At 40.0% G+C, this 13,287-nt stretch overlaps 1 protein-coding gene across 2 annotated transcripts; it reads right to left on the reverse strand.

The window, feature by feature from the left end:
* Positions 1-341: 341 nt before the first annotated feature.
* Positions 342-12,469, reverse strand: LOC118572046 (zinc finger protein 431-like). 2 transcript variants are annotated; one of them, XM_036171467.1, is made up of 4 exons: positions 12,371-12,469; positions 3,040-3,166; positions 2,779-2,839; positions 342-2,237 (listed from the first exon to the last, which is right to left on the reverse strand). In XM_036171467.1, exons 1-4 carry the CDS (start codon positions 12,371-12,373, stop codon positions 710-712), a joined length of 1,719 nt encoding a protein of 572 aa, XP_036027360.1. In that variant the 5' UTR covers positions 12,374-12,469; the 3' UTR covers positions 342-709. The 2 variants fall into 2 exon arrangements, with proteins under 2 accessions (XP_036027360.1, XP_036027361.1); XM_036171468.1 differs by lacking the exon at positions 342-2,237 and having other exon boundaries at positions 2,651-2,839.
* Between the last annotated feature and the right edge of the window lie 818 nt (positions 12,470-13,287).

Below are 13,287 nucleotides of genomic sequence, written 5' to 3' on the forward strand. Positions count from 1 at the left end.
TTTCTTATAGATCTCAGGACCTTTACCAACCAATCTTTTTTTTTTTTAAGGCCTTATACATGGATCTTATGGAAGCATTTTCTTGAGTTTTCCTCCTTTCAGACAACTCTAGTGTGAAATTGACATAAAACTAACCTGTACAACTGACCATTTGTCAACTTGACACACAAAGATCACTATTAAGCCAGCCTGTACAACTGACCATTTGTCAACTTGACACACAAAGATCACTATTAAGCCACAACCCTTCCTTTCTTATTCATTCCCAAGAGCTCACATTAAAAACATAAATAACTTTAATAAAAGTCCTATAATCTTTACAAATTCAAACACATTAAAATTTTTTTTCTTAAAAATGTCCAATCTCACAATAAATCCAAAATCTCTTTTAAGATTCAAAGTCTTTCAACTATGGCCTTTGTAAAAATATTAAAATTAAGTTAAATACCTTCTTTCTTCAAAAGGGATGAATTAGGTCAGTCACATTCTGAAAGAAGGGAAAAAAAACTCTAACAGTATAAACAACTCCACTACTAACGACTGGGATGCACTCCCAATCTTCAGGGCTTCTCTGGCTCCACCCTTGGCAGTTCCCACTTTTCTTCTAGGCTCTTACTGGTTCTACTTTACCACTGCTGATGATCTTCGTGGACACCACATGGTACCGGCATCTCCAAAACAATTTTTTCTCTGCCTGATGTACAAAGTTTTACCTCTTATGTTCATGGGATTTTTCTCTAGTATGTATTCTTTCATGCCTGTGAAGATGACTGTTATATGCAAAAGCTTTACCACATTGACTACATTCATAGGAATTCTCCCCAGTGTGACTTCTTTCATGCCTGTGAAGATGACTTTTCTCTGCAAAGGCTTTACCACATTGATTGCATTCATAGGGTTTCTCTCCAGTATGAATTTTTTCATGACTGAGAAGATGACACTTCTGTGCAAAGGCTTTACCACATAGATTACATAAATATGGTTTCTCTCCAGTATGACTTCGTACATGCTTTTGAAGAGTACTGCTATCTGCAAAGGCTTTATCACATTGATTACAAACATAGGGTTTCTCTCCAGTATGACTTCTTTCATGCTTATGAAGATTAATCTTTTGTGCAAAGGCTTTACCACATTGATTACATTCATAGGGTTTCTCTCCAGTATGACTTCTTTCATGCCTTTGAATACTACTAGGATATGCAAAGGCTTTACCACATTTATTACATTCATAGGGCTTCTCTCCAGTATGATTTCTTACATGTTGTTTAAGATTACTGGAATTTGCAAAGGCTTTACCACATTGATTACATTCATAGGGTTTCTCTCCAGTATGATTTCTTTCATGCTTGTGAAGGCTGCTGTTATCTGCAAAGGCTTTACCACACTGATAACAAACATAGGGTTTCTCTCCAGTATGACTTCTTTCATGCCTGAGAAGATTACTCTTCTGTGCAAAGGCTTTACCACATTGATTACACTGATACAGTTTCCTGCCCATATGAATTCTGTCATGCCTGTAAAAATCACCAGTACTTGCAATGGCTTTGCCAAATTGATTACATTCACAGGGTTTCTCTCTAGTATGAGTTGTTTCATGTGTTTGAAGGTAATTGTGACATTGAAAGGCCTTTCCACACTGATGACATCCATACTGAAGACAACTATGATATGTAAAGGCTTTATCACCTTGATTATATTCATAGTGTTTTATTTTCAAAGGAATTCTTTCATGTAAATGTAAAGAGGAATCAGATCTAAATGTTTTATCCCATTGTTTACATTCACAGGGTTCTTCTTCATTACGAGATCTTCTATATGTTTGATTATACCTATGATGGTTCAAGTATTTAGTACATGGCTCACATTTACAGCATCCTTTTTCTATATGAGTTATTTCTCCTCTTTGAAGAGAACTAGAAAAACTCAGAGCTTTATGACACTGATCACATTCATAACATTTTCCTGAAGTGTGAGTCATAGTACATGTGCAATCTGAACCAGGACAGGTTGAAGGATGTCTATATTCCTTGTCATCATAAGGTTTTCCCTCAGTGTAAGTATGTTGATATATTCCCAATGAATTAACTGGAAATCCAATTAATTGTACACTTAAATCAGGATCACCATGTCTTCTCACAGTGGGAAATACTACATATCTTCCAATACTTCCATATTTTTTGGGAGAGAGAGAGGTACATTGCTTCTTTCCATATCCCTTATGCTCACATGGCTTGTATCTAGAATGACAGGCGATATACCTATTAAAGTATTACAAACAAAAGGTTTGCATTCACAGTTTAACTTTTCATTCCTCATAGAGATGTGGTATAGAGATTAAGGTCTCTCCACCACAATACGCTTCTTGATTGTTACAAACTGCCTTTCTCACTAAACTATGATAAATCCCTAGAAGTATCTAAGTAACACTAGCTTTACTATGCACTATTTGCTTATAAAAGGTCTTAGACACACCCTAATCCCTTAATGAATATAAATGCCTTTCAATACTTGAATGGAATGAAACTGTATGGATGGATAATTCTACAACAGGGCTACGATTAATATGGTGACATTTGTTAAGGCATTGTTTCCTTGTCTTGTTTCTTAGAGGACTGCATTGCAAACAGATCAGCTACCTGAAACAAGTACATAATGTTGCAGGAATTTAATAATCATCACAAAGCTGTAATTATTTACACTGTTGCTTTTCATTAAATATCAGGGCATATTAAAATTCCTTCAAAGGCATAAATGTATCTCCTTGCAGATGAAAATTACCTTCCATGTCTTCTAAAACTTTGACAATGTTCTTCAATATTCTGGTCTTCCCATTTGTAGCCTAAAATATAGTACCAAAAATGTATGATATATTATTGAAAATTATGCAAAATTTAAGTTATCTTTAGTGATTTTTAGAAGCACGCCTGTCTTATTTATCACATTCTTCCTTTTTAACAGTTGAAATCACAGTGGAACACCAATCTCCAAGAAAGGCTTGTCCCCTTAAGCTAAAATGTGACAGAAAGCTCACATTCTTACCTATAGAAATGAGGTTCTCATAGGTTTCCAGCATCACATCTTTGTAGAGACTCTTCTGGGAGGAATCCAGCAAAGCCCACTCTTCCTGAGTGAAGTTCACATGCACATCCTCATAGGTCACTGCACCCTAAAATATCCCATACACATATGTAGTAGAAATGTTGAGACTGAATACATTTCAAATGTACACTTCATTGTGAATATATTTACATAATTCTGTGTGCTCAACAAATTTATTTCACATCACAGAATTTCAAATGTAATCACCAAATCACTTTAGAAGGAAACAGAAAAGGAGGACCATGACTATCATTTCTGGACCTCTGAACAGTATATGACATTCCAAGAGAAATGCTAACTTACATATAGAGAGAAACATGCAAACAGATCAATAGTATTGAGTAAACATCAATTAAATTGTATCAAAATTACTGACATCATAAAAGGATGGACAAGATGGGTATGATGGTGCACACTTTTAACGACAAAACTCAGGAGGCAGAGACAAGTAAATCTTCATGATTTCCAGGCCAGCCTGCTCCAGATAAAGATTTCCAGAAAAGTCAAAGATACATACTGAGACTCTGTCTAAAACAAACAAAGACAAAAAAGAAAGTACTCAGGGCTCATACTAACTTCCACCAGTGAGTTGAAAATCCACTTCATAAATGTACTTGTCTTTCAGAAAAATGGAGTGCCTCACCTAAACTCTAAGGGTAATGTAATATTCATATAGAAGAAATGCATTTTTAATGAGTTACTGACAGATCAAAAGGTTTCTCAAAAACATTAGTGAGTAAAGGTTGATGCTAAAAAATTAAAACAAACAAATAAGCAAACCCAATAGAGTATAAAGATGGGTCAACAGTTAAGATCACCTGCTACTTTTGAGGACCTGAATCAATCCCCAGTACTCACTTGGAGGTCCCAACGATTTGTAACTCCAGTTCAAGAGAATTCAGTGCTCTCTTCTGACTTTAATGAACACCAGGCACACACACAGTAAACATACACACACACACACACACACACACACACACACACACACACGCGCGCGCGCACACACACACATAGGCATAGGCAAAAGACCCATGCACACATTTCAAAAATTAAAACATGCATAACTATATGGAGAAAATTACACATCTGCAATGTAATGATTCAGGAGACCAGTATTGCCATGAATGTATGTCATCCTGCTGGTCAAGAATGATACTTTCTGCCAGAGTTTAAAAGTAAAGAAGTGGGTAAAGTTTAGCACAAAAGCAAATTTTCACATGTACAAAAACCTAATTCTATTATTAAATACATAAAAATAAAAACATTAGGGCAGAAAAATGACCTAGCAAGAAAAAGCAATTGCATCTATTTTATCTTACATTATTTAGGAATGGAGTCTGTTTTGGTGGAAATGGCGTGGCTGCATAAGAAGGAAGGGCACTGCTCAGCTTCAACCACAGAAAGAAGACAAGTGTGGTCATGGGTATAAACACTCAACACCTATCCCCAAATACTAACATACTCTGGAAAGGCTGCTCATCCTAGAGGTATCATATGCACCCCTATGAAAACCACAAACCACAGGTCTCAAATACATTTTTGTACTTGGGGAAGTTTTCATTCAATCTACCAGGTATTGACACAAGTCATGATAGCTTCATACTCAACCCATAATGCAAAATGCAAGTAGTCTAACCACAAAGATATCCATATTCTGTAATAGTCCCAACATTGTTAGAATATAAAAAGTTTCTTCTGACACTAAAGGCAGTCTCCAGAATGTGTTATCTTGTAAAATCAAAAAACTACCCAACACACAATGGAACAGTATACACATTTCCTTTTCAAAGAAGAAAGACTGGACCAAGATGAGACTGAAACCCTGCAGAGCAAACACCAAATCCTGCTGCTCTGTGTCAGACACCTGGGGCTACAGTTTTAAAGGGCTTAGATGGCTCCTCTTTGACACTTTTCACACATCTCTCTTTTGCTTCCTCCACATCCTACATACAGATATTCATGGCAATGTCTCAGAGCTTGGGTATCTCAACATCTAGTGGTCTCAAAGTGCAACCCAGTCTTCATTTTCACATCTTCAAACAATTAACAATCAGTCTCCTCACTGGGGCCTTGACTCTGCCAAACAGATGGCTGCAACAGTACTGAACTGAAAGCACAGAGGAAGAATCCATGACTGTCATCTGAAACCACCTAGTGCTGTTTTTCTTGCCTAAACACACAGGTTCCATGAATTTCTTTCCCTATTGTTGCTCTTTTCCTCTATAGATCTGCATGAGTCATCAGTAGTAACCATGTAACACACTAAATGTTGTTAAGACAGTCCTTGACTATTTAATTTAGCCTTACTCATTTTCACAAGTTATGGGAAGAATATATACACATAATACGCCAAAATATTACACAAAAATATCTACCTTAGTTACTGCCCCATTGCTGTGAAGAAACACTATGACCAAGGTGACTGCTATAATGCAAGGTTTTTAATTTGGGGCTTGATTACAGGACAGAGGATTAGTCCATTATTATCATGAATGACAGCATCAAGGTAGGCATGCATGGTGCTGAGACTAACATCCTGACACACAGACATACAAGCAGAAAGAAACACTTTCTTCGCTTGAGCTTTTGAAACCTCAAAGCCCACCTACAGTGACACTTTAACAAACAAAACTCACCTACTCCCACAAGGGCATACCCCCTAATTTTACACAATTAGTTCCACTAACTGAGGACCGAACATTCAAAGAGCCTGGGGTATAAACCATGAAAGAAATGTAACCTAAGTAGAAAGAACTCTAAAAGAAAAGAGTGAAATAAATTGAAGAAACAGGGAGTGAGAACAATGGGAAGGGAGAGGGAAAGGGAAGGAGTGGAGGATGGGCAAGTGGGGGGGGGGGGGGGGAGGGGGGGAGAGAGAACTAAAAGAAAGAAAATATTTACCCAAATTGGGGGGTGGGCCTGTACTTGCCTGGTTATAGGCTTAATCAATATAATCTTCCTTACAATATCTAATAAGAGACTAAACAATGTAAGACCTCCAAACTTAGGTTTAAGTGCCTATCTTTTCTATGAGTGCACTGCATTATGCTTTGTTTCCCTCTCTACCAAGTTCCCTAGGAGAACTGAGGAAACCTTGGATCAGGTCTGCTGGAAGCAGTGAAGGCAGTCTCTTCGTGTCTTCAGTGTGACTGCTGTAGATGATGCCATCAGAAGCTACATTTCTAACTGGGAAGAAGTGCCTCACAAGACTACTAAGGTGTTAAATTCAATTTCACTAGGTTAGCAAGTTGGATTCTGAAGGTCTTAAATTCCAGCCAACACAGAGAGAGTCACAGATTCATCTGATCACAAATCATACTCTACTGGGATAAAATGAGTCAAGCAACATCTTGTGTCTGGGGGCTGAGGAGGTGAAACACCTGAAAGACAATGCTTGGCTTCCAGTTATAATATTCATGGTAAGATATATGGATGGATTCAACTTTCTCTAATTGAGATCACAGCATTCTTTTCTCTATTCCTTTTCAGTGTGGGACCTATCTGCCTAGGCCATAGTACCATGTCCTTCTATATCCATGCTAATCTAACTAAACTGTCTTTTTTTTTTTTTTCTTTTGTTTTTTCAAGACAGGGTTTCTCTGTAGCTTGGGAGCCTGTCCTGGACTAGCTCTGTAGACCAGGCTGGCCTCAAACTCACAGAGATCTACCTGCCTCTGCTTCCCAAGTGCTGGGATTACAGGCGTGTGCCACCACCGCCCGGCCCTAAACTGTCTTTTGAAAGGGTTTAATAATGCACATTTAAACTTTGAGAAGTGTGAAATGTGTGTCTGATGGGGGATGGGAAAGTCTAAGCAAGAAGCTGAGCCAACCTGGATAAGAAAGCAACCGTGTGGTTTGCTGCCTTTTTGGCTATTATATCAATAGCCAAAATATATTATGAAAATTGAGAATTCCAGCTAGAGATTCAATAAAGTCCAATAAAAATCTAATAATTTATGCCATCAACAACAGAAAACTGATGGCAAAAGGTCATCAAGAATGAAAAAGAGATCAACATAAAATTGAATAAACAGCACACACAGCGACATTTGACTTCAAAACTTTGAACATAACTACAAGACTGTATTGTCTGGGAAAGAAAAAAGAGATCAACAGAGCATGAGAGCAAACAGACATAACAAAACAATTAAAATACAGTCAGTGTTAACCAATGAGACTAGAAAATACAGTAAGTATGGCCTTACTAACACAAGTAACTGGAACACTGTAATTTATATGCAAATGTATTAATAACACAGATTTTAACATCTAATCAAAATTAATTCCAGTGGGATCTTACACCTGTATGTTAAGTGGGAAGTTCAGAACTTTTGAGAAGATAATAGAGAAACTAGGGCTCAGCTAATCAACAAATCTGCCTTCCATGGTGACAATAAAAGCAGTAGAGCTATACTCACTGCATGGTGAGGTCCACAATAAGCATGTTTCCACACAAGAGCTCCTACTCCCATGCTCAGGAAGGAAGGCCTGACAGGAACTCAAGCAGGGTGGGAACCAGGAAGCAGGAGCTGATGCAAAGGCCATGGAAGGTGCTGCTTACTGGCCTGTTCACCATGGCTTGCTCAGCCTGCTTTCTTATAGAACACAGGACCACCAGCCCATGGGTGGCACCATCCACAATGGGCTGGGCATTTCCCAATCAATCACTAATTAAAAAAATATCTTCCAGGCTTGCCTACATCTAGATCTTATGGAAGCATTTCCTCAACTGAGGCGCCCTCCTCTCAGATGACTCTAGCTTATGTCAAGTTGACATAAAACTATCCAATACTTTGATGAGTCACCTTAATTGGATTAAATAGAAACCTGGATTAGAAACCTCTGAAGTTGGAGAGAACAGAAAAGAGCTGCCAGAGCCTATACTCTGCTGGACTGAACTCCTGGAGCAAGAGGAGTATAAATGCATTCTGTTGTTAGTACTTCTGTTTGATTAGGTAGTCTTTACTGAAACTCTTCAGGAGATTTTTAAACAATATATCAAGCTGACTAGGTGGCATATGCCTGTAATCCGAGCATCCAGACTAGCATGAGCTACACAGGGAGGTACAGGAGATCTGGGACAGCAAAGAGGAATTCTGACTTATGCAAGATGTTTTTCTGAGGTGCTAGGATGGGACCCAGAGCTTTCCACATGTTTGGTCAGGTACTCTACCCCTGACCTACATTCCCAGCACCCTGTTTTCCATGCATGGTGTCTTAAGTGCTGCACACATGTGGAAATCAGAAAACAACATGTGAGAATCCTAGAGATTGAACTCAAATCATCAGGCTCAGAAGCAAGCACCTTAACCACTTGTAGGTAGTCCATTTTCATGGGTTATGACATCTGTTGCTGTTTTGCTGAGGGGACAAGGTTTCCCTATGTAGGCCTGGCTGGAATATAACTATGCAAACATTAGGTTAAATTTGCTTCCATCCTTATGTCTCTGCCTCCTAAGTCCTGGTATTACACTGTGCATGAGTGCACACAGCTGTTTTTGTTCTGGGAGGAAATAGTCTCAAGTAGCTCAGGTTGGCCTCAAGTTCAGTAGATAGCTGAGGTTAGCCTTGCATTTTTTTTTTCCCTTGCCAAGCTCCATCCTCCAGGTAGTGACATTTTAATAGTAAATACTGAGGCTGGGCACAGTGACATCCACTTTTAATATTAGCATTGGGGAGGCATGATGAATTGGTAAGACCCTTCTTGAAAGAAAAAAGAAAAATAAATCACCCATGTTGGGTGCCAAGTTGCTGTTACAGTTATTATCTGTGTGTCCCCCAAGAAGGCCACAATGCCCATGGGTCAGTAAAGAGCATAGAGAAGAACCACTCCAGGGATGGTCTCATGGAACATCATCTACTTTATTTCACATGAGCAACTACTTATACATTGACTCTAATTGGTTAGCACATCACCTTGGGTTGAAAAGTGAGCAGTCATGCAACCCACCAGGATCTCTATGCAGAAGTAGTACATAAAAGGATATGTGGAGAGTGTAGACAGGTCAGCAGGCCAGTTACTGACTACCCATGCTACTTTATAATTCAAGGTTCTGACTTTGGCGAATATTCAGAAGCATGGTGGGCCACACTTGTTACTTAGAAGTGTAGTGTACAAGATAAACTAACCACCAGGACATTCCTGCATTTTCTCCTACAGTTCCCCTCTACATCATTTTAAATTCCTGAGAGCCAAGCCTCATGATGAATGAGCAGAATATGCCAATTAATATTATTAAAAAGATAACATCACCAGTTACAATGTGATGACAGTTCTTTCAGCTCCTTTATTGGAACCTCCTTTAAATACTTATCCTCCATTTCCTAAGAAGGACGCTGAATCATAGGGTGAGGAATTTGATAATATATCCAGACATAAATTCCCTCCATTTCCTAATGAGGACTTATGATAACCTATGAAAATGCTAACTTTACATCTTAAGCAAGCAATGGCATGGCAGGAAAAAGAAATTCACTTACCAATTCTTTCCCAGCTGCATGAGCTGTGCTTGGTATTTCCAGTGCTATTTCAGCAAAACCAAAATGTCTAATGCCTAATTATACACTAACCAATTTATTTAAAACTCTAGGAGGAGAGATGGCATTAACAATACTCATATACTTTCTTGAGAGGTGAAAAAGGAACTAGAGCTATTTGAATACAGACTAAAAATAGCCACTCATTTCTACCTGGAATTGGAAAATAGAAGGTGGAGTCACATGCTAATGGTGATTATATAATGGCTGGACAGTTACTGATAGTTCATGGATGGGCCTGAGCTGCTTGTGGTACTATTGCCACAACTTATAAGCAATTGCTATAAAGACCAGAAAGCAGAAGGTTATTGGTGGCTGAAGATGGCTTTCTCTTCCCAGATGACCCTGCTGAGGTCAAGTATCTTCACATTCAAACACAACAAACATCTGGCAATATCAAAGCATAAGCTTGTGTTTATTTACACCATCTTACTTGTGAACATGAAGATAGCCAAGATGACTATGATCAAGAATTCTATAGTGACTCTTGATCTTTTTGAGAGTATCAAATAGCATTGAGTGGGTGCTATTTGACTGCTAGGTTTATGTCATTAGAAAAGTAAAGTTAAATAAAACCATCTTCTAAGGGTACTCTGGCTCAGCTTCAGAATCCTGCAGTGCCTGCAGGGAAGGATCAGCTTTTAAGACTGTGCTGCTCTTGCAGAGGACCTGAGTCTGGTGTCCCACACACAGGTTAGTTGGCTTACATGCCTATAACTCAAATAAATTGGACCTTTTTCTGGCCTCAGAGAGAAGTAGCAACCATACACATTCATTCACAAACAAAAAATAAAATGAACAAGTAAAGTTTAACAGAAACTGAAATAAAAGCTACGGGGAAAGCTCCAGACCATGTTGAAAAGCATGCTGTGAAGGCAGTTTACTTGAGATCTAGAAGGCAACTGATTTTCTTACTAACCTATTAGCTTATGATAGTTTACGTAAATGTTACATAAGTGTTATAAATATGGCCAGGTATAGTTGGTTAGGTCTTTAATTCTAGACTGTCAGAGGCAGATCTTGAATTCAAGGTCAGCTAGGACTATGCAGTGAGACCTGGTCTCAATATAACGGAGTTGACAAACAGAAAGTTTTGTTCTGGGGAAAGTACCCTCTTGAATGTAATTAATTTTACTAGTGTACCATATGAATTTATTTTTTTTCCTTTTTTTAAATTAATTATTTTTTCATTTTACATACCAATCCCAGTTCTCTCTCCCTCCCCTTCTCCTGACCCCCCACCTCCCCTCATAGCCCCACCCCCATCCACTCCACAGAGAGGGTAAGCCCCCAAGTCAACAAAGTCCGGCATACTAAGTTGATCCTCATAATTATTTGAATGTTTTCATACTGATTAAAGAACTAACTTTTAAATGTTTGAAAAAGTAAAAATGTTTCAAAGTCACAGAAATTTAATACTTGGATTTTTGGCTGGAAATATGGCTCAGGTGTTAAGAACATACTGCTTTTGCAGGGAACTCAAGTTTAATTCCATGACCTTTATCAGGCAGAGAGAACGTGACTCCAAACAAAGTACATAGACATACTTTTCTTTAAGGTTTTCTGAGATGGGCCCCCAACACCACCACCACAGAGCTGATATCCGATGCAAGCACAAAGGGGTTTATTGACAGCAAAGCAACCGAGGCTTGGTCGGTGTCCAACACTCTGACTAGCAAGTGGAGGAGAATGGCCCTGAGTTCTCAGGGTGAGGGGTTTTTAAAGGGAAAAACCCCAAGCTGGGTGGTATAAACCTTTGCATCATATGACTGGGTGAGGATATGTTACCTTTGAATTTCCTGGTTGTTTTCACTTTGGGGCAGGCCTGGACAAGTCCCAGGCTCTGTCCTTGTGCTGCATGGGGGCTGGCTGTTCACATTGACCCCATTCACTTTGCTCTAAGTTGGTGAGGGGTCCTTGACAGTAAACAACTGGCTGAATCTTGAGCTGTCAGAGTACGTGCAGAAAGGGAGCTACTTCAAGGACTATGTCATGGCCCTCCCAGAAACTGCTTGCTCAAATCTCAGGAAACTGAAATTGAGGCCTGATCTCTGAGAGAAGACTAAGCAGCCTGTTATGGTGTCTGCTTAGTCCTTTTCAGGCTCTCACTGTGCAGCAGTAGCTGGCCTAGAACTATCTAAGTATTATTTGGGAAAGAATAAAGAGATGAAGAAAAACTAAGAGAAAACTTAGAAATAAAGACACAATTAATATAGAGTCAATTTTGACACACGAGGCCAGGAAATCCTATAAGTCTGGCCTTACTGGCACACATGACTGGACCACCCTGGCATCTACATGCAAACGTGTTAATGACACAGACTTTACGCCCTGCACAGAATTAAATGCAGATGAATCTTACACCTGAATGTTCAGCGCCAAGTGCAGCACTTGTAGAAGACACTAGAGACACCAGGGCTCTGCGAGTTAACTAACTGCCTTCCACAGCAAAGATGAAAGCTGCGCATGCGCGTGCCCTGCACAGTGACGTGGGAAATAAGGACAAATCCTCAAACAGTTCACTCAAGCCCACGTTATGTGCAGCTGCAGCCACAGCCGCAGATGGAAGTTATTCAGAGGCCACGGGACTCGGGAGCTGCAGGCACAGAGGATCCTCAGGAAACTCACGTGACCAAACAGGGGGCGGCATCCGGACGCCGGTTCCCACAGCCCAGGGACCCCACACCGGCTCCCGCGGCTCCTCCCCGCGTGGGGACGGCGGCCCCTCACTCACCATGGCGGATTCCGAGCTCGCCCAGCTCTCCTCACAGCTCCCGGCAGCGGGTCACGGCACAGCACAAGGAACCACAGAGCCTCCCTGCAGCATGGCGGACCGGAAGTGCCCGCCCCATTCTGACAAGCCGTCTATCTGGAAACCCTGATTGGCTAGTGCCTCCGGAGTGACAGAAGCAGCTTCCTTAAGGACAGAGTGTTGTGAAGGGACACAGCTCGGTGGTTCTCAACCCTGGCTTCCACCCCAAACACAGAACTGTCCCAGACCTGTAGAGATTGGCATGCAACAGTCTCCGTATTACGAAACAATCTCATCACTGTTCTAATGTCCAAAGTTCCTTCTGAAAATCAAGGCAATATTTTGAATGTGCCATCTTGTAAAATCAAAACACAAATTATGTATGCCCAACACACAATGGCACAGAATATAAATTTCCCTTTCAAAGAAGTAAGGGAATATTGGGCCAAGGCAAAACTGAAACCCTGCAGGGCAAACATCAAACCCTGCAGCTTTGTCTCAGACACCTGGGACCTCAGCTTCAAAGGGCTTAGATGGCTTTCTCACTGCAGCTTCTCATACATCTCTCTTTGCTACTTCCACTAATTTCATGCAGCTATTCTATTATCTCCTTTCTCAGATATTCTCGTCTATGCAGAGTCTCAAAGCTTGGGTATCTCAGCATGCTTTGGTCTTGAAATGCAACCCAGGCTTCATCATCATGTATTCATACAATGAACTCTCCATTGTGCTTTGACCATTAAACATTTCATCTTCCTTCTTTCAAGAAAAAAAGTAGCATCTAGATAATACCACCACAGGAGGTTCTAGCTTTAAATGGACCTTGCCCCACTGGAACAGAGCCACAGAATATTCTGTATGAAGTTTGTTTTTCTGGACTAGGAATCACCTTCCTTTTC

The sequence above is a fragment of the Onychomys torridus genome, chromosome 21, assembly GCF_903995425.1.
Source record: "Onychomys torridus chromosome 21, mOncTor1.1, whole genome shotgun sequence".
Lineage (NCBI taxonomy): Eukaryota > Metazoa > Chordata > Mammalia > Rodentia > Cricetidae > Onychomys > Onychomys torridus.

What these genes read in the sequence shown, in the direction of transcription:
- LOC118572046 (XM_036171467.1), bottom strand. An exon ending in TGAGAACCTCATTTCTATAG is followed by an intron (nt 2,840 to 3,039) that starts GTAAGAATGTGA and finishes ACTATATTTTAG; the next exon opens with GCTACAAATGGGAAGACCAG. An exon ending in AGTTTTAGAAGACATGGAAG is followed by an intron (nt 2,238 to 2,778) that starts GTAATTTTCATC and finishes CTGTCATTCTAG; the next exon opens with ATACAAGCCATGTGAGCATA.